Raw genomic sequence first — 23,721 nt, 5'->3', positions numbered from 1 at the left:
TTCATGACTTATACATGTTCCTATGACTATGAGATTATGCAACTCCCGTTTACCGGAGGAACACTTTGTGTGCTACCAAACGTCACAACGTAACTGGGTGATTATAAAGGTGCTCTACAGGTGTCTCCAAAGGTACTTGTTGGGTTGGCGTATTTCGAGATTAGGATTTGTCACTCCGATTGTCGGAGAGGTATCTCTGGGCCCTCTCGGTAATGCACATCACTTAAGCCTTGCAAGCATTGCAACTAATGAGTTAGTTGTGGGATGATGTATTACGGAACGAGTAAAGAGACTTGCCGGTAACGAGATTGAACTAGGTATTGAGATACCGACGATCGAATCTCGGGCAAGTAACATACCGATGACAAAGGGAACAACGTATGTTGTTATGCGGTCTGACCGATAAAGATCTTCGTAGAATATGTGGGAGCCAATATGAGCATCCAGGTTCCGCTATTGGTTATTGACCGGAGACGTGTCTCGGTCATGTCTACATAGTTCTCGAACCCGTAGGGTCCGCACGCTTAACGTTTCGATGACAGTTATATTATGAGTTTATATGTTTTGATGTACCGAAGGTTGTTCAGAGTCCCGGATGTGATCACGGACATGACGAGGAGTCTCGAAATGGTCGAGACATGAAGATTGATATATTGGATGACTATATTCGGACACCGGAATGGTTCCGGGGGTTATCGGATATATACCGGAGTACTGGGAGGTTACCGGATCCCCCCCCCCCGAGGCTATTGGGCCTCATGGGCCCAATTGGTGGAAGAGGAGAGGCGGCCAAGGGGCAGCCGTGCGCCCCTCCCCCCAAGTCCGAATTGGACAAGGAGGGGAGGGCGACGCCCCCCCCCCTTTCCTTTCCCCCTCTCTCCTTCCCTCTCCTCTCCTAGTCCAACAAGGAAGGGAGGGAGTCCTACTCCCGGTGGGAGTAGGACTCCTCCTGGCCGGCCGCACCTCCCCCCTTGCTCCTTTATATACGGGGGCAGGAGGGCACCCTGGACACAGCAATTGATCGTTTGATCTTTTAGCCGTGTGCGGTGCCCCCCTCCATCATAGTCCACCTCGATAATACTGTAGCGGTGCTTAGGCGAAGCCCTACGTCGGTAGAACATCATCATCGTCACCACGCCGTCGTGCTGACGAAACTCTCCCTCAACACTCGGCTGGATCGGAGTTCGAGGGACGTCATCGGGCTGAACCTGTGCTGAACTAGGAGGTGTCGTGCGTTCGGTACTTGATAGGTCGGATCGTGAAGACGTACGACTACATTAACCGCGTTGTGCTAACGCTTCCGCTTTCGGTCTACAAGGGTACCTGGACAACACTCTCCCCTCTCGTTGCTATGCATCACCATGATCTTGCGTGTGCGTAGGATTTTTTTTGAAATTACTACGTTCCCCAACAGTGGCATCCGAGCCAGGTTTTATGCATTGATGTTATATGCACGAGTAGAACGCAAGTGAGTTGTGGGCGATATAAGTCATACTGCTTACCAGCATGTCATACTTTGGTTCGGCGGTATTGTTGGATGAAGCGGCCCGGACCGACATTACGCGTACGCTTACGCGAGACTGGTTCTACCGACGTGCTTTGCACACAGGTGGCTGGCGGGTGTCAGTTTCTCCAACTTTAGTTGAACCGAGTGTGGCTACGCCCGGTCCTTGCGAAGGTTAAAACAGCACCAACTTGACAAACTATCGTTGTGGTTTTGATGCGTAGGTAAGAACGGTTCTTGCTAAGCCCGTAGCAGCCACGTAAAATTTGCAACAACAAAGTAGAGGACGTCTAACTTGTTTTTGCAGGGCATGTTGTGATGTGATATGGTCAAGACATGATGCTAAATTTTATTGTATGAGATGATCATGTTTTGTAACCGAGTTATCGGCAACTGGCAGGAGCCATATGGTTGTCGCTTTATTGTATGCAATGCAATCGCCCTGTAATGCTTTACTTTATCACTAAGCGGTAGCGATAGTCGTAGAAGCATAAGATTGGCGAGACGACAACGATGCTACGATGAAGATCAAGGTGTCGCGCCGGTGACGATGGTGATCATGACGGTGCTTCGGAGATGGAGATCACAAGCACAAGATGATGATGGCCATATCATATCACTTATATTGATTGCATGTGATGTTTATCTTTTATGCATCTTATCTTGCTTTGATTGACGGTAGCATTATAAGATGATCCCTCACTAAATTATCAAAGTATAAGTGTTCTCCCTGAGTATGCACCGTTGCGAAAGTTCTTCGTGCTGAGACACCACGTGATGATCGGGTGTGATAGGCTCTACGTTCAAATACAACGGGTGCAAAACAGTTGCACACGCGGAATACTCAGGTTAAGCTTGACGAGCCTAGCATATAACAGATATGGCCTCGGAACACGGAGACCGAAAGGTCGAGCGTGAATCATATAGTAGATATGATCAACATAGTGATGTTCACCGTTGAAACTACTCCATCTCACGTGATGATCGGACATGGTTTAGTTGATATGGATCACGTGATCACTTAGAGGATTAGAGGGATGTCTATCTAAGTGGGAGTTCTTAAGTAATATGATTAATTGAACTTAAATTTATCATGAACTTAGTACCTGATAGTATCTTGCTTGTCTATGTTGATTGTAGATAGATGGCCCGTGCTGTTGTTCCGTTGAATTTTAATGCGTTCCTTGAGAAAGCAAAGTTGAAAGATGATGGTAGCAATTACACGGACTGGGTCCGTAACTTGAGGATTATCCTCATTGCTGCACAGAAGAATTACGTCCTGGAAGCACCGCTAGGTGTACCACCTGCGCCAGCAACTGCAGACATAGTGAATGCCTGGTAGTCACGTGTTGATGACTACTCGATAGTTCAGTGTGCCATGCTTTACGGCTTAGAACCGGGACTTCAACGACATTTTGAACGTCATGGAGCATATGAGATGTTCCAGGAGTTGAAGTTAATATTTCAAGCAAATGCCCGGATTGAGAGATATGAAGTCTCCAATAAGTTCTACAGCTGCAAGATGGAGGAGAATAGTTCTGTCAGTGAGCATATACTCAAGATGTCTGGGTACTGCAATCACTTGATTCAACTGGGAGTTAATCTTCCGGATGATAGCGTCATTGACAGAATTCTCCAATCACTGCCACCAAGCTACAAGAGCTTCGTGATGAACTATAACATGCAAGGGATGGATAAGACGATTCCCGAGCTCTTCGCAATGCTAAAGGCTGCGGAGGTAGAAATCAAAAAGGAGCATCAAGTGTTGATGGTCAATAAGACCACCAGTTTCAAGAAAAAGGGCAAAGGGAAGAAGAAGGGGAACTTCAAGAAGAACAGCAAGCAAGTTGCTGTTCAGGAGAAGAAACCCAAGTCTGGACCTAAGCCTGAGACTGAGTGCTTCTACTGCAAGCAGACTGGTCACTGGAAGCGGAACTGCCCCAAGTATTTGGCGGATAAGAAGGATGGCAAGGTGAACAAAGGTATATGTGATATACATGTTATTGATGTGTACCTTACTAATGCTCGCAGTAGCACCTGGGTATTTGATACTGGTTCTGTTGCTAATATTTGCAACTCGAAACAGGGGCTACGGATTAAGCGAAGATTGGCTAAGGACGAGGTGACGATGCGCGTGGGAAATGGTTCCAAAGTCGATGTAATCGCGGTCGGCACGCTACCTCTACATCTACCTTCGGGATTAGTTTTAGACCTAAATAATTGTTATTTGGTGCCAGCGTTAAGCATGAACATTATATCTGGATCTTGTTTGATGCGAGACGGTTATTCATTTAAATCAGAGAATAATGGTTGTTCTATTTATATGAATAATATCTTTTATGGTCATGCACCCTTGAAGAGTGGTCTATTTTTGTTGAATCTCGATAGTAGTGATACACATATTCATAGTATTGAAGCCAAAAGATGCAGAGTTGATAATGATAGTGCAACTTATTTGTGGCACTGCCGTTTAGGTCATATCGGTGTAAAGCGCATGAAGAAACTCCATACTGATGGACTTTTGGAACCACTTGATTATGAATCACTTGGTACTTGCGAACCGTGCCTCATGGGCAAGATGACTAAAACGCCGTTCTCCGGAACTATGGAGAGAGCAACAGATTTGTTGGAAATCATACATACAGATGTATGTGGTCCGATGAATGTTGAGGCTCGTGGCGGATATCGTTATTTTCTCACCTTCACAGATGATTTAAGCAGATATGGGTATATCTACTTAATGAAACATAAGTCTGAAACATTTGAAAAGTTCAAAGAATTTCAGAGTGAAGTTGAAAATCATCGTAACAAGAAAATAAAGTTTCTACGATCTGATCGTGGAGGAGAATATTTGAGTTATGAGTTTGGTCTTCATTTGAAACAATGCGGAATAGTTTCGCAACTCACGCCACCCGGAACACCACAGCGTAATGGTGTGTCCGAACGTCGTAATCGTACTCTACTAGATATGGTGCGATCTATGATGTCTCTTACTGATTTACCGCTATCGTTTTGGGGTTATGCTTTAGAGACGGCCGCATTCACGTTAAATAGGGCACCATCAAAATCCGTTGAGACGACGCCTTATGAACTGTGGTTTGGCAAGAAACCAAAGTTGTCGTTTCTTAAAGTTTGGGGCTGCGATGCTTATGTGAAAAAGCTTCAACCTGATAAGCTCGAACCCAAATCGGAGAAATGTGTCTTCATAGGATACCCAAAGGAGACTGTTGGGTACACCTTCTATCACAGATCCGAAGGCAAGACTTTTGTTGCTAAATTCGGAATCTTTCTGGAGAAGGAGTTTCTCTCGAAAGAAGTGAGTGGGAGGAAAGTAGAACTTGATGAGGTAATTGTACCTGCTCCCTTATTGGAAAGTAGTTCATCGCAGAAACCGGTTTCTGCGATGCCTACACCAATTAGTGAGGAAGTTAATGATGATGATCATGGAACTTCAGATCAAGTTGTTACTGAACCTCGTAGGTCAACCAGAGTAAGATCCGCACCAGAGTGGTACGGTAATCCTGTTCTGGAGGTTATGTTACTAGACCATGACGAACCTACGAACTATGAAGAAGCGATGGTGAGCCCAGATTCCGCAAAATGGCTTGAGGCCATGAAATCTGAGATGGGATCCATGTATGAGAACAAAGTGTGGACTTTGGTTGACTTGCCCGATGATCGGCAAGCCATTGAGAATAAATGGATCTTCAAGAAGAAGACTGACGCTGACGGTAATGTTACTGTCTATAAAGCTCGACTTGTTGCAAAAGGTTTTCGACAAGTTCAAGGGATTGACTACGATGAGACCTTCTCACCCGTAGCGATGCTTAAGTCTGTCCGAATCATGTTAGCAATTGCCGCATTTTATGATTATGAAATTTGGCAAATGGATGTCAAAACTGCATTCCTGAATGGATTTCTGGAAGAAGAGTTGTATATGATGCAACCGGAAGGTTTTGTCGATCCAAAGGGAGCTAACAAAGTGTGCAAGCTCCAGCGATCCATTTATGGACTGGTGCAAGCCTCTCGGAGTTGGAATAAACGCTTTGATAGTGTGATCAAAGCATTTGGTTTTGTACAGACTTTTGGAGAAGCCTGTATTTACAAGAAAGTGAGTGGGAGCTCTGTAGCATTTCTAATATTATATGTGGATGACATATTGCTGATTGGAAATGATATAGAATTTCTGAATAGCATAAAGGGATACTTGAATAAGAGTTTTTCAATGAAAGACCTCGGTGAAGCTGCGTATATATTGGGCATCAAGATCTATAGAGATAGATCAAGACGCTTAATTGGACTTTCACAAAGCACATACCTTGACAAAGTTTTGAAGAAGTTCAAAATGGATCAAGCAAAGAAAGGGTTCTTGCCTGTGTTACAAGGTGTGAAGTTGAGTAAGACTCAATGCCCGACCACTGCAGAAGATAGAGAGAAGATGAAAGATGTTCCCTATGCTTCAGCCATAGGCTCTATCATGTATGCAATGCTGTGTACCAGACCTGATGTGTGCCTTGCTATAAGTTTAGCAGGGAGGTACCAAAGTAATCCAGGAGTGGATCACTGGACAGCGGTCAAGAACATCCTGAAATACCTGAAAAGGACTAAGGATATGTTTCTCGTTTATGGAGGTGACAAAGAGCTCATCGTAAATGGTTACGTTGATGCAAGCTTTGACACTGATCCGGACGATTCTAAATCGCAAACCGGATACGTGTTTACATTGAACGGTGGAGCTGTCAGTTGGTGCAGTTCTAAACAAAGCGTCGTGGCGGGATCTACATGTGAAGCGGAGTACATAGCTGCTTCGGAAGCAGCAAATGAAGGAGTCTGGATGAAGGAGTTCATATCCGATCTAGGTGTCATACCTAGTGCATCGGGTCCAATGAAAATCTTTTGTGACAATACTGGTGCAATTGCCTTGGCGAAGGAATCCAGATTTCACAAGAGAACCAAGCACATCAAGAGACGCTTCAATTCCATCCGGGATTTAGTCCAGGTGGGAGACATAGAAATTTGCAAGATACATACGGATCTGAATGTTGCAGACCCGTTGACTAAGCCTCTTCCACGAGCAAAACATGATCAGCACCAAGGCTCCATGGGTGTTAGAATCATTACTGTGTAATCTAGATTATTGACTCTAGTGCAAGTGGGAGACTGAAGGAAATATGCCCTAGAGGCAATAATAAAGTTATTATTTATTTCCTTATATCATGATAAATGTTTATTATTCATGCTAGAATTGTATTAACCGGAAACATAATACTTGTGTGAATACATAGACAAACAGAGTGTCACTAGTATGCCTCTACTTGACTAGCTCGTTGATCAAAGATGGTTATGTTTCCTAGCCATAGACATGAGTTGTCATTTGATTAACGGGATCACATCATTAGGAGAATGATGTGATTGACTTGACCCATTCCGTTAGCTTAGCACTCGATCGTTTAGTATGTTGCTATTGCTTTCTTCATGACTTATACATGTTCCTATGACTATGAGATTATGCAACTCCCGTTTACCGGAGGAACACTTTGTGTGCTACCAAACGTCACAACGTAACTGGGTGATTATAAAGGTGCTCTACAGGTGTCTCCAAAGGTACTTGTTGGGTTGGCGTATTTCGAGATTAGGATTTGTCACTCCGATTGTCGGAGAGGTATCTCTGGGCCCTCTCGGTAATGCACATCACTTAAGCCTTGCAAGCATTGCAACTAATGAGTTAGTTGTGGGATGATGTATTACGGAACGAGTAAAGAGACTTGCCGGTAACGAGATTGAACTAGGTATTGAGATACCGACGATCGAATCTCGGGCAAGTAACATACCGATGACAAAGGGAACAACGTATGTTGTTATGCGGTCTGACCGATAAAGATCTTCGTAGAATATGTGGGAGCCAATATGAGCATCCAGGTTCCGCTATTGGTTATTGACCGGAGACGTGTCTCGGTCATGTCTACATAGTTCTCGAACCCGTAGGGTCCGCACGCTTAACGTTTCGATGACAGTTATATTATGAGTTTATATGTTTTGATGTACCGAAGGTTGTTCGGAGTCCCGGATGTGATCACGGACATGACGAGGAGTCTCGAAATGGTCGAGACATGAAGATTGATATATTGGATGACTATATTCGGACACCGGAATGGTTCCGGGGGTTATCGGATATATACCGGAGTACCGGGGGGTTACCGGAACCCCCCCGGAGGCTATTGGGCCTCATGGGCCCAATTGGTGGAAGAGGAGAGGCGGCCAAGGGGCAGCCGCGCGCCCCTCCCCCCCAAGTCCGAATTGGACAAGGAGGGGGGCGGCGCCCCCCCTTTCCTTTCCCCTCTCTCCTTCCCTCTCCTCTCCTAGTCCAACAAGGAAGGGAGGGAGTCCTACTCCCGGTGGGAGTAGGACTCCTCCTGGCGCGCCTCCTCCTGGCCGGCCGCACCTCCCCCCTTGCTCCTTTATATACGGGGGCAGGGGGCACCCTAGACACAACAATTGATCGTTTGATCTTTTAGCCGTGTGTGGTGCCCCCCTCCACCATAGTCCACCTCGATAATACTGTAGCGGTGCTTAGGCGAAGCCCTGCGTCGGTAGAACATCATCATCGTCACCACGCCGTCGTGCTGACGAAACTCTCCCTCAACACTCGGCTGGATCGGAGTTCGAGGGACGTCATCGGGCTGAACGTGTGCTAAACTCGGAGGTGCCGTGTGTTCGGTACTTGATCGGTCGGATCGTGAAGACGTACGACTACATCAACCGCGTTGTGCTAACGCTTCCGCTTTCGATCTACGAGGGTAAGTGGACAACACTCTCCCCTCTCGTTGCTATGCATCACCATGATCTTGCGTGTGCGTAGGAATTTTTTTGAAATTACTACGTTCCCCAACAATGTGATGCAACTGTTTCAAGAATGATGGCGGTCTTCTTATCATGGCCCTGATATTGTCCTTGTAGAGCTTTTGAGCAGTTTGTCCATATCTAGTGCATGCAATCAAGAGATATGAACATCCATGGCTATCCTCTTGCTTCCAAGTGTGCCATGAGCCTTTCCGTGACTGCGCAACAGCTCTCTCAAGTAATGAGGTTCAAACACCCCGACCACCACAGTAGCAAATCTGACCATGGCATCTTCGTATGTGCTCTCAGATATCCGGAGGTACTATTCCCACAAATCCGCGGTCATGCCATATGCAAGCATTCGCTATGCGGCCATGCACTTCTGCTAACTAGAGAATCTAATTCTTCCTACAACATCCTTGTTCGAGATGAAGTAGTCATCGTAGGACCAGATGCCACTGTAGATGCGTCTGAACACATTTTTTCGCACTCGAAAGCACCGACGAAAAATGTCACCGAATAGGGCATCAGGGGTGAAGTAGTTGTCCATTAGCATCAAATGCCCATGTGTGTTGTTCCAATTCAGCACTTGCTGACCATTGACTGATCCCTTGAAATTGAGGACACGCCCTTCCACACGCTCAATGTCTGCATGGACCGCTTGCATCATCATCGTTTTATCCGCATAAACCTCCTCATCAGACGACTCAGCGTAGTGCTCGTACATGGACCGCATGTCTGAATCCATTGCTTCAAAGAAGGGAGAAAAAAATATCAAAAAATTAACACGGGCATTTCACCAAACACTTGCCGGACGTCGTGACCCCACGGACAGAATCCGCAAGGGCGGATGGTGCCTGCGTGGTGGGCAGACGAGTGGTGACGAACGATGGTGTAGGCAAGCATGTGGCGACCGGGTGGAGCGATGGAGGTAGCGGAGGTCCGACAAGGGCTTGACGGGCGGTCGGGGTGGTACAACGATGGCGGCTAGGGAGAAAGCAGATGCAGAGAAAGGGGAAATTTATGAAGACCGACTCTGGGTGTGGTTTTGGGTGGGCCCGGGGTGTCGGAGTCCAACGTGGCGACGTACCCCCGCTAAGCCTCCCTAGTTTGCTTACGGTTTACGGGAAAATGGGCGCGCGAACTGGTCCGTAGACTGATGCAGGACAATGTTGGATGTCAATACGTCTAGATAACGAGTTCCAGACGCTTGCTGGCGGTTTGAGGTCCGCTTTTGGAGATGTCCTAACCTGGCCAGATTGTATTCTCAAAATTGAAGTCAAATGTATTTTATCTTGCTTAATGTATTAGTTTTCACCTTCTAGTTCCATCGTGGCAACAAGTCTGGGACAAAGCATAGCACACCGAAATAAAGAATAAAATGCTGCATTTTTAAGTTGTGCGGAAACCATCTGCCTCGTAACAATTCAAAAGTTAAATTTAATAATTCAAAAATACCAAAGAATTTCCCCTCCCCTCCCCGTCTTGCTCTTCTCTTATCTTCCACATATATTAGCCATATTTCAGATTTTTTTCAGTAGGGCCAAATTAAAGGGGAGTAGCTCTCCTCTTCCCAGATATATATACCAACGTTGATCAACTCTAGCAAGCTCCATATTTCTACACAGACATTAAATAAAGTGTCATTTTGTCTCTACTGTTATTTTAGTATGATCATATGTGAGTTATGAAACCATAGTATATATAAAGAAAGATGTAACATTTTTAACCAAGAGCTGGTTTGCCCGAGTGGTTAAGGGGGAAGACTTAAGATCTTCTGCACATAATTGCGCGTGGGTTCGAACCCCACAGCCAGCATTTTTTTGTCTACTTTTGACACGCAAAAAAACACATGCACATGTATTTTCCCCAAAACATATAAATGCGATTTTTGCAAATTTCGTGAAATGGGTTCATATACGCAGACATGTCCAGAGTAGCATGTTCCTATACATGGGACACAGAATTTCAGTGTACCGTTGTTCGTCCTTTTTTTTCCGAGTCATACCAGTACAGTGCTTCTAAGGCAAGGGAAAAAACCAGAGTAAATTAAGTAAGACAAAATGACACTTTATTTGGAAGTCAAATCAAGACCCGGGAAAATAGAGTGCGTCCCAAATTCTTCGTCGACTGAACTCTCATTTTTAAAAGCAATAGAGTTCATCGACTGAACTCTTGACATACGAGGGCACGGAAGCACTTTATCCCTTTTACAAGAAAAGGAAAGAAAGACGCGAGAAAGTAGTATAAATACAACCCTGGTCCACGGCAAAAGCTTTGCGCCAACACCACCACCAAACCTCTCCCCCACCCAACTCAACTCGAGCGACCTTCAAAGCCTCCACAGCGAGCAAAGCAACACTACCACCCTCCATGCCACCCTCCGGCATCCTCTCCTACATCCCGACCAGCCTCTCCTCCATCCTCCCGGTCCGCGGCTGCGGCGCGGCCCCCTTGCCGTCTCCGTCGCCGTCGCCTCCAACTCCACCGGCGTCCCCGGCCCCGAGCAAGATGTCGCCCTCGGTGAAGGCGGCGGACCGCGCGGAGCTGGCGCGCGTGTTCGAGCTGTTCGACCGGAACGGCGACGGGCGCATCACGCGGGAGGAGCTGGAGGACTCGCTGGGCAAGCTGGGCATCCCCGTGCCGGGCGACGAGCTGGCCGCCATGATCGCGCGCATCGACGCCGACGGCGACGGGTGCGTGGACGTGGAGGAGTTCGGGGAGCTCTACCGCACCATCATGTCCACGGGCGGTGGCGGGGGCCAGAAGGGCTCGTCGGGCGAGGAGGCGGCGGCGGAGGAGGACGAGGACGAGGACATGCGGGAGGCGTTCCGTGTGTTCGACGCCAACGGCGACGGGTTCATCACGGTGGACGAGCTGAGCGCCGTGCTGGCGTCGCTGGGGCTGAAGCAGGGCCGGTCGGCCGAGGAGTGCCGCCGCATGATCGGGCAGGTGGACCGCGACGGCGACGGCCGCGTCGACTTCCACGAGTTCCGCCAGATGATGCGCGGCGGCGGGCTCGCCGCGCTCGCCTGATCGACTGATGCTGATGAATGTGCGCTTTGTATGCTTGGTTGGTACTAGCAGGTGTATGTAGATATTTGGCTCGGGCCGGGGGGAATCCGTGTAACCGCTCCCGAAATTCTTCTCGTTTTTTCTGGTTTGTTTGTTCCTTCGTACGCTTAATCTAAGATGTACTGTAAGATTGATGGGCTTGCAGATTAATGGTTTGTACTGCTTGCTGCTCGCAAGAATTGCTTGGAAGAATCACCACAAGGTTTTGTACTTTTGTTCGTCGTGTGCATGTAAACACTGTAGCGCATCTCTTGGCGCCAGATTCTGTCAACTCTTCGAGTTGAGTTGAATCCGGCGTCTCTGCTTGGTTATTTGCGAACATTCCGGCAGAGTCTCGTTGCTGGCCTGCGTGCTTCGTGGCACTGGATCTGAAATGTGCAATTGCGCATCAAGAGTTGAGTCCCCTTTTCCCGCTATTACCATTGCACTTCACGATGCATGTGACGATGGGCTCAGCGGCTACCTCACACGAATTAGATATTCAGTCTTTGATTGTGCATAGAGATTCGTGCAAAAAATTCTTTTCAATTTATTCTTCTTCTTACGTATACTATATATCACTTGACTTAGACTTCGTTAAATCTCAGTCAACTGAGACCTAGCCACACACTTAGATATTTGTGTCCTCTCCGGCTCCCCCCCCCCAGACTAGGAGCATTGCAGCAAAGAGCTAGGGGAATAAGAGCATCTGTCAGCGAGACTTGACAGATCCGGTCCCTTAAACGCCCACGGACACGTTCGGATGCGTCAGTCAACACTGACCAGTCATGCCTCAAATTACCTATTCTCCATTCGAGTCTCTCATATTTCAACCCCTAAATCCATACAAAAGCATGCAAAAGAAATCATACGTATTACCCTAGCTAATCTTCGTCGTTAGAGATGTCCACGACATCGGTGCCGGGCGTCGGGTGGACGGGTGCGTAGGAGGGCTCCGGCTCCTCCTCCTCTTGCTCGACCTCATCCATGTAGGCGAACATCTCCTCCTCCGCGGCGATGGCGTCTCGCCTCCGCATCCGACTCCGATCGGAGGGAATCGAGGATGGCCTGCAACTTCGCCTGCAGATCCGCGTCCCCGGCGTCCCCCACATCCTCCTCCTCCTCCTTCTCAACCTCCTCCTCAACCTCCAACTCCTCCGGATACACTACATTCGAAAGGTAGCCTCGTACCTTGCCTGGATCTGCTCAAGGAGCTGCAGCCGGCGCCCCGACGTTAGAATGGGTGGCCCCTTATCCGGCGGCGTGGGGACGTGGCTACTAGTGGTGGCGGACGAGGAGTGAAAAGTGGTGTCGGCGGCGGACGACGGAGGAAAATATGGAGGGGTAGGGTTTCGGTGCCGACGGTCAGATTAAATAGCCGGGCTAGGCACTACGTGGCCCGCCGGAGCGGCGCCACGCAGCGACATCGGTCCGACGGAGGAGATGAGCTTCAGACCGCCGGGTTTTCGGGCGATTCTGCGTGGGACCCCGACGTCAGTCCGACGTGGTGGGCGTGCCCGGACACCCCATATTCGTCCTATATATTAGACTACATATGAGGGGTGCCGGTCAGTCTAGGTGTTTGAGACCTATTTAAGGCGCTCGGCTGGGTCAAAATTTCGTGACCAGTCAGTGACCGGGCGGTCCGCTCGGGCGTTTGAGGGTGCTGGGTGTAATGCTCTAACGATCTGCTAGTCGGCCTATCGACACGCTTCCTGCGCGGCCCATCCCATGTAACAGAGCGACGCGTAGGCCACGTCGCCGATCGATCGTGCGCCCACGGCCGCGCGCACCTACCTGGCGTCGAGCGGAATGACGGGGACGCGTGCCATATTGCGACAGGTCAGCCATCCCCCACACGATCGGCCCGCGCTGCGTGCGTGCACGAGGCCGATACGGCCGTTAGAGGCGCCGCGAGCGTGGGCGCCGGCGTCGGCGTGGTCGCGTGGCGGTGCATGGGCCATTCGGCGCCCAGCCGTTGCCTCGGTCGGCCAAACCGGCGGACGTGGCTTGGTCGGCCACAGTCAGAGTCACAGTCACACACAACCTTCAACCTGGCCTAAAAACGGCTGACGTCCGTGTGCGTCGCGATTGGCAGAAAACACTCGTGAACGGAAATCCGGTGAACGTCAGTCCAGGTTCAGGAGATGACCTGGTAAAGGTTTCAACTTTTTTTCCTTTTGATTTGACAATGGAATGGTTTTACGTGTTCAAGGTCAAGCCTTCAAAGGAGTATGTTGCACCTGGTCCAGGCCTCATTGAGCCGTCAACGCAGCTGCATAACGAATGTACAAATTACGACGACGACAGAGATGCAGATGCAGAGCGACGTGATGTGCTTCGTCGCCGTGCCGGCGGCCGGTTGCCTAATTCAACGTCGCACACGGCCTGGTAAGAGTGCACGGCAGGTAATGATGCAGCCAGGGTGACCAGCAAGTTAATCCCGCCGCTCTGACTCGTTCGGTTTCAGGATTGGTCAGGGCATGTCAAAATCCTCTGCTTTATAGCGCGTCAACAACAGCAGTAATCCCTGACAATGCAGGCTAATAATTACGCCCATAGTCCTGATATATTGCTTTTTTTTTTGCGGTAAACCACAATGCATGCTAATAATTATGTCCGTAGCTCTGACTTGGCGTTCCCACATGGCGAGGAGCCCACTTTCAGTGGCCAAAAGGGTTGGGCTGGGCGTGTGGCCAGTTTATTTTGCAAAAAGCCCTTAATATATTTTTTCTCCATGAAAAAGTACAAAAAAGAAAATGGTCGGCCAAGGTTTTAACCGGCGACCTGCGGATTGCGTGAGCGGGTTCTAGCCAGACCACCTAGGTAGACTTCTTGCAACTTATTTTGATGTCAATTACACTTTATGAATATAACACAACGCGATCGTTTGACTAAACTGAATTGCAGTCAGCGCCACCATTTTCAACATTTTATTCTATTCCATTTTTTAAATTTTGTAAAAATTATGTAAACCATAATCATGTGATACAAATAATATACATATAAATAAAATAAATTACATTGAAAATGTTCATACAACATCAAAACATATCCATGTACTAATTTAACAAAATCCATATAATTAAATTTTATGACTATAACACAAAATGATTGGGTGGCTAAACTGAATTGTAGTCAGTGCGGACAATTTCAACATTTTAGTTTTTCGCATTTTAAAATTTTGTAATTATAATGATGTGTTATAGAGAATATAAATAAAATAAATTACATTAAAAATGTTCATATCACATCAAAACATATCGCCGTACTAAATTTAACAAAAAACGATATAATTAACTTTTAAAAAACTATGATTTAAACGTGTTCACATTTTAAGAAAATATTAAATTATTTTTAGAATTTTTTTATATATTTAAATAAATTTGTATACATGTTAATCTTTTTCCTGATCTTCAGTATCATATTCATGTAGTATATAAAAGTGATCATGGTTTAAGATTATTTTAGGTTATTTTAAAAAGAGTTCATGTGTTTTAATAATTTTTTTGTGGTTTCTATTTTTTTTACATATTTCTAACTAAAACTATATATAAAATATGTATGAAAAATAAATATGAGCCTAGTGTGCCATCGGATTGCAGATTCTGATTGTGTAATATTTAAATCATATAAACAATTTTTATAATTCATAAATATTTTAAATTGTATGAATATGTTTTAAACTAACACATGAATTCTCTTTACAATGACATGAACCTTTTGAATTATGCATAGCGTAAGTATACTTTTTAAACAAGAGACGTCTTGTGTTGGGGTGGTATGCCCGGGTATTTAACTTGTTGTATTTTGTTTATGGGATTAAAGTTCTTAATTTATATTGTTCAGCCTAATAAAGTATATAAAGGTTATATATATTAATGTGTTGTCAAATCCGACTCGCTGTGCTGGATAGCCAACTGCGCATGTAATCTGTACGTCGTGTGTTTGAATCTCAGGACTAGCATTTTCATTTTATGTACAATTTCTCTGGAGCAACTTTTTCACGAGAGAAAAAATTCGAGGGGTTTGTCGCAAAAAGACAAACCACACGCCATGCCCTCCCCTTCATCTCACTGACAGCGGGCCCCACGCCGAGTTGGCACACCTAGTCAACACAGCAGGCGTATATAACATGGTATTTCCACCGTCAAGCCAAGTTCTTGAACCACTTATATGTACACCACAAGTTCTAGCACTAAAGTGATTATTTGTGCCAAGTTCTAGCACCTACGGTGTAATTGACTCATAACAAAAAGGTCATGGGGGTATATACCCAACTACAAATGGCGATCAACATTCAAGGAAGTAGAAAAATTAACTAAATTGTGTACATCAACATTCATCTGACGTCCTTCAAAAACAAAATCACATCTGGTAAATTCCCGAGCATGAGCTGTGATCTCCTTGATGATAGCGCCGTATCTCCCTTCTGATATAGACCCGATCTCTTCTACTACTGTTTTGCAATCACATGCTATAACCACTTGGTCCAAAGATAGGTCAAGTGCCAGGGCGAGAGCCTCTCGGCATGCGAGTGCTTCCAACGTCGGCGGGTCAATAATGTTACTCAAAACCACTGCCGAAGAGCCTAAATATAGCCTCGTGTGATCTCTGCATACCATTGCCGCTGCTCCCCTTCTGTCATTCCTTGAGAGCCCACCATTAACTTGGATTTTCGCCACACCTATTTCCAGTGCTTTCCACCCTTGCGAGCCACTGGGTCGAGCGACGTGAGATGATGTATATGGCGTGTCTCCTGCTGGGTTTGGATAGTTGCTAGTTCAGTGATGAAGTTGTTAACGAAAGAATGAGTAGCATGTGGACTTTGTAGTACACCCTCATGGATTGCCTTTCGTCGGGCTGACCAAATGGCCCACATGGTGTATGCCATCTTGAACAAACTGTCATGTGGTAGATGATCTATTGCTTGAAATAAACACACTTTGGCCGTTGGCTCCGTAGATGCTTGTATAAAATCTGCCACATCTTCATCTACTAGCGCCCATACGCATCGGGCTATCGAGCACTCCATAAGCGAATGGCGCCATGAGTCCCGCATTCCACACAGCTGGCACTTGTCATCGTCTATGATGCCAGATATCCTCGGTAGGGATCGAGTGCTTGGCCAGTCTCCACAAGAAATTGCGTATTTTTCTAGGAAGTTGGACAGACCACAAAGATGACCATGCCTTTGCTTCAGATTCATAATCATAGTAGCTCGCATTACCTTCTAGCCATTCTTCATGTTGCCTCTTTGTATCTACGAGCATGCGATATGTTGATCTTACTGTGAACAATCCATTCCTGTCGAAGTTCTCGACCCAATTGTCATCTATCTGCCGAGTGCAAATAGGTATACTCAGAATAGCTGCCGTGCCCGCCGCCACAAATGTCTGATCTAAAACCCCTTCTATTCCATGATACATTATGAGTATCAATCAATTCACTTACCATCATGGTGGGTTAGCTGACAAGCATGCTATCAACCTCATCGTGGCATTCTGTTAGAGTTGTGTCGAATATTATTATACAAGGTAGGTTACAATTGGACTTGGCTCTGGACTATGTGTAGACAAGGTAGGAGTTGTGTCCTAATAGGACACATGTATCTTAGACCTCTCATATATAGTGGGGGTAGACACACAATGTAACCTATGCCAACATAATAGCACAGGCACGCAGGGGGAGCCGATGGCATGTGTCGGCGCCCGGGTGGCCGGTGCACAGTATTGTGACGGTATCACGGGGAGGAGCGCCCGTAGTCAGGCCCCGGGGATGTAGCCATGATGGTGAACCTCATTAACAAATCTCGATGCCGTGATTGTGTGATTGCTTGGTCCTCGAATGATCGACGGTATGCCTCGGATTTATTCTAACAAGTGGCAGCGGCGGCGCCAGGGGTATTCACATGTATTCATGTGAATACCCAAGATTTGGCCTAAAAAAATTAATGCATGTCTTATTTAGCGGCCCACAAGCCCACAACAGCACAACCCACCGGTGGAAGCTACCGCGCATGCGCAGTCGTTCCCCAGCCCCCACTCGTTCAACCCGAATCCATTCCCCAGCCCCCACTTGACCGTTCCCCAAGCACCCAACCTAACCTAGCGCCTGCTGCTGCTGCGGCGGCGGCGGCCAGTACCGACCGCAGGCAGCAGCAAGCGGAGCCGTTGAACGGGCGACCAGTGGACCAGGTTCTATTCTCCTCTTCTCCTACTCCTAGTTCTAGTGTTTCAGATTCAATCAGCTCATGAGTAGGTTCTGCTTTTCTTTTTTCCTCAAATCGAGTAGTTTCTGCTCTTGAACTATAATGAGTCGAGGATGGGAGATGTTTTCTAGTGCATACATGTTTCCTGTTACTGTTTCGTTGCTACGCAACTATTCTGAGTCATATTTCACATGGCGTATCATTAGCACAGTCAGCGTGAAGATGCTTTTGTTGCATTGTGGGAAAGAGCATTGTTGCATTGTGGGAAAGAGCTTCCAAGGCAAATAAAAGAACTTTGACATCTACACCAAATCCTCCTGATGTTGAAGTTGAGAGCAGTATCATTCCTCCTACTATTGAGAGCAATCTGCAACTGGCACTTGTGCAAGCACGTGAACCTGATGATGGCCACATAGAACCTGAGAGTGGAGCTGGCTCCACAACCCCAATTGTAGAAGATGATGAAGCACATGATGAAGTTCAGTTTGAAGTAGATTTGGAAGCACTTGAGTCTGATCCTGGGAAACGGATCCCCGTCTCTAGGTACAATTTCAATGATCAGGATAAAGTTAGAAGGAGATACATCGAGTTGGGGGCATGTCAACCAAAGAATCATAATTTTGAGTATAGAGATATAAGTGGATTACAGCGTCGCTTTTCTCCTTCTTGGTTTAAGGAGTACAAGTGGCTTGAGTATAGTGTGGACAAAGAAGCCGCTTTCAGCTTCATTTGCTATTTGTTCAAGGATAAAACAAGATGTCCCGGTGGAGATGCTTTTGTGAAGAAGGGATTTAATAACCGGAACATGAAGTCGAGATTAAAGAAACATGAAGGTGAGGTTTGTTGTTCTTGATAACCCACAAGTATAGGGGATCGCAGCAGTTTTCGAGGGTAGAGTATTCAACCCAAATTTATTGATTCGACACAAGGGGAGCCAAAGAATATTTGTAAGTATTAGCAGCTGAGTTGTCAATTCAACCACACCTCGAGATTAATTATCTGCAGCAAAGTGATCAGTAGCAAAGTAGTATGATAGTTTGATAGTAGTAGGAACAGCAATAATAATGGTAACAGTGATAGCAATAGTTTTGTAGCAGTGACAATAGTAACAGCAACGGTAGTAACTTAGCAAGATCAATATGTAGGAAAATTGTAGGCATTGGATTGGTGTTTTGTTGGATGATATTCATCATGTGACAATTATAACCTAGGGAGATACGACACTAGCTCCAGTTCATAAATATAATGTAGGCATGTATTCCGTAAATAGTCATACATGCTTATGGAAAGAACTTGTATGACATCTTTTGTCCTACCCTCCTGTGGCAGCGGGGTCCTGTTGGAAACTAAGGGATATTAAGGCCTCCTTTTAATAGAGAACCGGAACAAAGCATTAACACACGATGAATACATGAACTCCTCAAACTACGGTCATCACCGGGAAGTGTCCTGACTATTGTCACACCGGGGTTGCCGGATCATAACACGTAGTAGGTGACTATAACTTGCAAGATCGGATCTAGAACATAGATATAATGGTGATAACATAAATGGTTCAGATCTGAAATCATGGCACCCGGGCACAAAGTGACAAGCATTAAGCATGGCAAAGTCATAGCAACATCAGTCTTAGAACATAGTGGATACTAGGGATCAAGCCCTAACAAAACTAACTCGATTACATGATGAATCTCATCCAACTCCTCACCGACCAGCGAGCCTACGAAGGAATAACTCACTCCCAGTGGGGAGCATCATGGAATTGGCGATGGAGAATGGTTGGTGATGACGAAGATCGAAGATCCCCCTTTCCGGAGCCTCAAACGGACTCCAGATCTGGCCTCCCGAAACAGGAGACAGCGGCGGCTCCGGCTCGTGAAACGCGATAATTCTTTTTCCTTGATTTTTTTATGAAAAAATGTGATTTTGTAGCGTCGGTTTCAGGGTCCGCGGGGCCACCAGGTGGGGACAACCCACCTGGGTGCACCTGGAGGGGGTGGCATGCTCTGGTGGGTTGTTCCCACCCATGTGCCCCTCTCCGGTGGTTCTTGGCTCCAGAAATTCTCTTTTATTGAATAAAAAATCCTCGCAAAGTTTTGTTCCAATCCAATAACTTTTATTTCTTCACAAAAACAACACCATGGTAGTTCTGCTGAAAACATCGTCAGTCCGGGTTAGTTTCATTCAAATCATGCAAATTAGAGTCCAAAACAAGAGGAAAAGCATTAGGAAAAGTAGATACGACGGAGACGTATCAACTCCCCCAAGCTTAAACCTTTGCTTGTCCTCAAGCAATTCAGTTGGTAAACTGAAAGTGAAAAAGAAAAACTTTTACGAACTCTTTTGCTCTTGTTTACATAAATAAGCTTAAACAGCACCCATGTTTTCAGCCAAGATTATAACAAACCATGTCGATAATAACTCTTAAAAATTATATTAACTCATATCAATGACACAATCAGCTAGCGAGCAATAATAAGCTATCTCAAACAACAACACATTGTCAAAACAACCATGATATAATATGACAATAGTGGTATCTCGCTGGCCCTTATTGAGACCGCAAAACATAAATGCAGAGTGAGGGAGTCCTGGATTAGGGGGTCCCCGGACGTCCGGGCTATGTGACGTGGGCCGGACTCGTGGGCCGTGAAGATACAAGATGGAAGGCTTTCCCCCGTGTCTGGATGGGACTCCCCTTGGCGTGGAAGGCAAGCTTGGCGTTCGGATATGAAGATTCCTTTCTCTGTAAACCGACTCTGTATAACCCTAGCCCCCTCCGGTGTCTATATAAACTGGAGGGTTTAGTCCGTAGAGGCAATCATAATCACACAGGCTAGACATCTAGGGTTTAGCCATTACGATCTCGGGGTAGATCAACTCTTGTAACCCCTATACTCATCAAAGTCAATCAAGCAGGAAGTAGGGTATTACCTCCATTAAGAGGGCCCGAACCTGGGTAAACATCGTGTCCCTGTCTCTTGTTACCTTTGATCCTAAGACGCACAGTTCGGGACCCCCTACCCGAGATCTGCCGGTTTTGACACCGACATTGGTGCTTTCATTGAGAGTTCCTCCGTGTTGTCGATAGAAGGATCGATGGCTCGCCTCGTCGTCAACAACAAAATCACCTCTGGAAAAGCCCTAGTTCCTGGGCAGATCCTCCAGATCGGCAATTTCACCATAGGCGCCCGCCCGGCCATAAAGCCTGAGGCGGTCCCCCGGATTGCCAAAAATCATCTCCGCATCAACCCCGAAAGCATCGATAAGATGGATCCGACAGATGTTTCGTCTTTAAATGAACTACTAGATCGCATCGCCGTCCTAGGGGTCTCAACAGATTATGATTTGAACGGGCTTAAACCCGACCGGAGAGAAATCATATCCCCACCGGTCACCCACCTGGTGACTGTCGTGGAAGAGCAAGGTGAGGATACCGCTCCTCCTACGCTAAAAACAAACTATGTTCGAATCTCAGAGCTCTGCGAACCGGACACCCATCTTCGAGAAACTATACGTCCTCCGAACATAGAACCAGGCTTCAAGCCTAAACACCCTCAGGACACTCCGGATCCTGGGCCATTAACCTCAGAAATTTTTCAAAACCCAGATTCCACAGTGGGCCACGGGTCAGATTTAATCCCACCCGCCCACCACAAGCAATACTCTCCAAGCAATTCCGGTCCCCCGGACATATGCGATTTAATGTATATACGACAGCAACCTCAGGAAACAGTCCATCACTTTTGGGCTAGATTCCTACTTGTTAAAAACAAGATTAAAGATTACTGCGACGATGATGCGGTATCAGTCTTTTGCCGCAACTGTACGGACGAGGGGATCCTCAATGCCCTCGATCGACGCCGCATACTGCACTTCATAGATTTGGCTCACATATTATAGAAGTACTGCCCAATGGAAAGCGCCTGGAAAGCCCAAACAGCTCGGTGGGAACCACGGACCTTTAAGCCACCCACCGGCCGGGCGAAAGGGATGCACCGTCACGGGGCACCCGATCATCGCTTCACGGACAAGAAAATTAAGCCCTTAACAGGGCACAGGATTGTCCTTGATGAATGGCTTGACAAGCCTTGCCAGATACATACGATGCCGAATTCCGAACCAACACATAGCCTCCGGGCATGTTGGATACTTCGGCAGGTGGCTAAAAGCGGTGAGGCCATCCTCACTGAAACTACCCCAGCAAGGTACCCCTTCGAGGGTAACGATCTCAATGTGTTCACGGTCTTCGAAACCTTCTCTTCAAATAATAGGCGCAAAAGGGCACTCCGCGACCTCGCCGAAATCAACCAAGTAGCTGCAATAAACCCTTGGAACGACATGGCGATAACTTTCAATGCCAATGACGAACCATGGGCCCGATCAGTCCGAGCACCAGCCGCCTTAGTTCTAAACCCAATTGTGGATGGATTCCGGCTCACTAAAGTGCTCATGGACGGGGGCAACGGACTGAACCTCATCTACGAGGACACGCTCAATAAAATGCAAATGAATAGGAGTCGCATTGAGCAAAGTAACACAACCTTTCGAGGAATCATCCCAGTTCGAGAAGCAAGATGCTCGGGGAAAATTAAACTCGACGTGGTATTCGGCACGCCAGAGAACTATAGGTCCGAAGAGATAATCTTCCAGGTGGCCCCTTTCAACAGCGGATATCATGCCCTATTACGGCGAGATGCATTCACACACTTTCAAGCCATACCTCATTACGGCTACATGAAGCTCAAAATGCCCGGGCCCAACGGTGTTATCACTATCTCCAGTGATCTGGACATAGCACTCAGTGCTAAAAACAAAACCGCATCCCTGGCCCTCGAGGCACTGTCCGAAGCCCTGGCGACCGAGGAGCTCACCGCTCCGCGTTTCACAGTGGATAGAGACGACGTAATTCTCGATAAGAGGCCTAAATCCACTTCTTTCAAGCCAGCAGACGAGATAGTCAAATTTCAAGTTCACCCGACGGACCCCAAGAAGACAGCTTCTATTGGGCCACAGCTGGATCCGGCGGTCGACGCTGCATTACGCGCGTTCTTGCGTGAGAATTGGGACATCTTCGCCTGGCACCCCTCGGACATGCCGGGAATCCCACGCGCGCTGGCCGAACACAGTCTCAACATACTGAAGGGATACAAGCTAGTCAAGCAAACCCTGCGGCAATTTTCCGAACCCAAACGACAAGCTGTGGGTGAGGAGCTAGCCAAGCTACTCGAAGCCGGGTTTATCAGAGAGATCAAACATCCGGATTGGCTAGCAAATCTGGTCATGGTGCTGAAGAAGGATAAATCCTGGCGCTTGTGTGTCGACTTCAAGGACCTTAATAAAGCCTGCCCTAAGGATCCCTTCCCACTACCTTGCATCGACCAGATCATTGATGCCACCGCAGGACACGACTCACTGTGCTTCCTCGACGCATACTCCGGATACCATCAAATCAAGATGAAGGAATCCGACCAAGCCGCGACGGCATTCATCACCCCATATGGGCCCTTCTGCTTCAACACCATGCCCTTCGGACTCAAAAACGCCGGCGCCACATACCAACGCATGATTCAAACATGCCTGGAAAAGCAATTCGGCAAGACAGTTGAGGCATATGTAGATGATGTAGTCATCAAAACCAAGCATGCCGAATCATTGGTGGACTACGCCTTACATTCGACAACCTCCGAAGACATGACATACGGCTCAATCCAAAAAAGTGCGTCTTCGGCGTTCCCGCCGGAAAATTGCTTGGGTTCATCATTTCCAATAGGGGAATCGAGGCAAACCCAGCCAAAATCCAAGCCCTGTCACAGTTGGCTACACTAATAGACCTCAAGCAGGTCCAAAAACTGGCCGTATGTGTCGTAGCTTTGAGCCGCTTCATCTCCAGATTAGGAGAAAAAGCGCTGCCATTGTATTGCCTGCTCTGACGCACCGACCACTTTGTGTGGACGGATACTGCAACAGCCGGACTAGAAGAAATAAAAGCTTTGTTAGCAAGCAACCCAATCCTGGCCGCGCCAAACGTCGGTGAACCCATGCTATTGTACATATCTGTAACGCATCAGGTGGTGAGTGTGGTGCTCGTCGTCGAACGAGAGGAAGAGGG

The 23,721-nt window shown here is 47.0% G+C and overlaps 1 protein-coding gene and 1 non-coding gene across 2 annotated transcripts; both read left to right on the top strand.

The window, feature by feature from the left end:
* The first annotated feature begins 10,079 nt into the window (after positions 1-10,079).
* Positions 10,080-10,162, top strand: TRNAL-UAA (transfer RNA leucine (anticodon UAA)). The gene has a single exon. It is a non-coding gene; the product is annotated as a tRNA-Leu (tRNA).
* Positions 10,163-10,626: 464 nt separating this feature from the next.
* On the top strand, positions 10,627-11,633 carry LOC123049548 (probable calcium-binding protein CML22). The gene has a single exon (XM_044472448.1). The coding sequence runs from the start codon at positions 10,718-10,720 to the stop codon at positions 11,378-11,380; it is 663 nt and encodes a 220-aa protein (XP_044328383.1). The 5' UTR covers positions 10,627-10,717; the 3' UTR covers positions 11,381-11,633.
* Positions 11,634-23,721: the final 12,088 nt, after the last annotated feature.

This window comes from Triticum aestivum, chromosome 2D (assembly GCF_018294505.1).
Source record: "Triticum aestivum cultivar Chinese Spring chromosome 2D, IWGSC CS RefSeq v2.1, whole genome shotgun sequence".
In the NCBI taxonomy this organism is placed as follows: Eukaryota; Viridiplantae; Streptophyta; class Magnoliopsida; order Poales; family Poaceae; genus Triticum; species Triticum aestivum.
The sequence above is the reverse complement of the archived record's forward strand: the minus strand, read 5'-3'. Positions and strand labels throughout refer to the sequence as shown.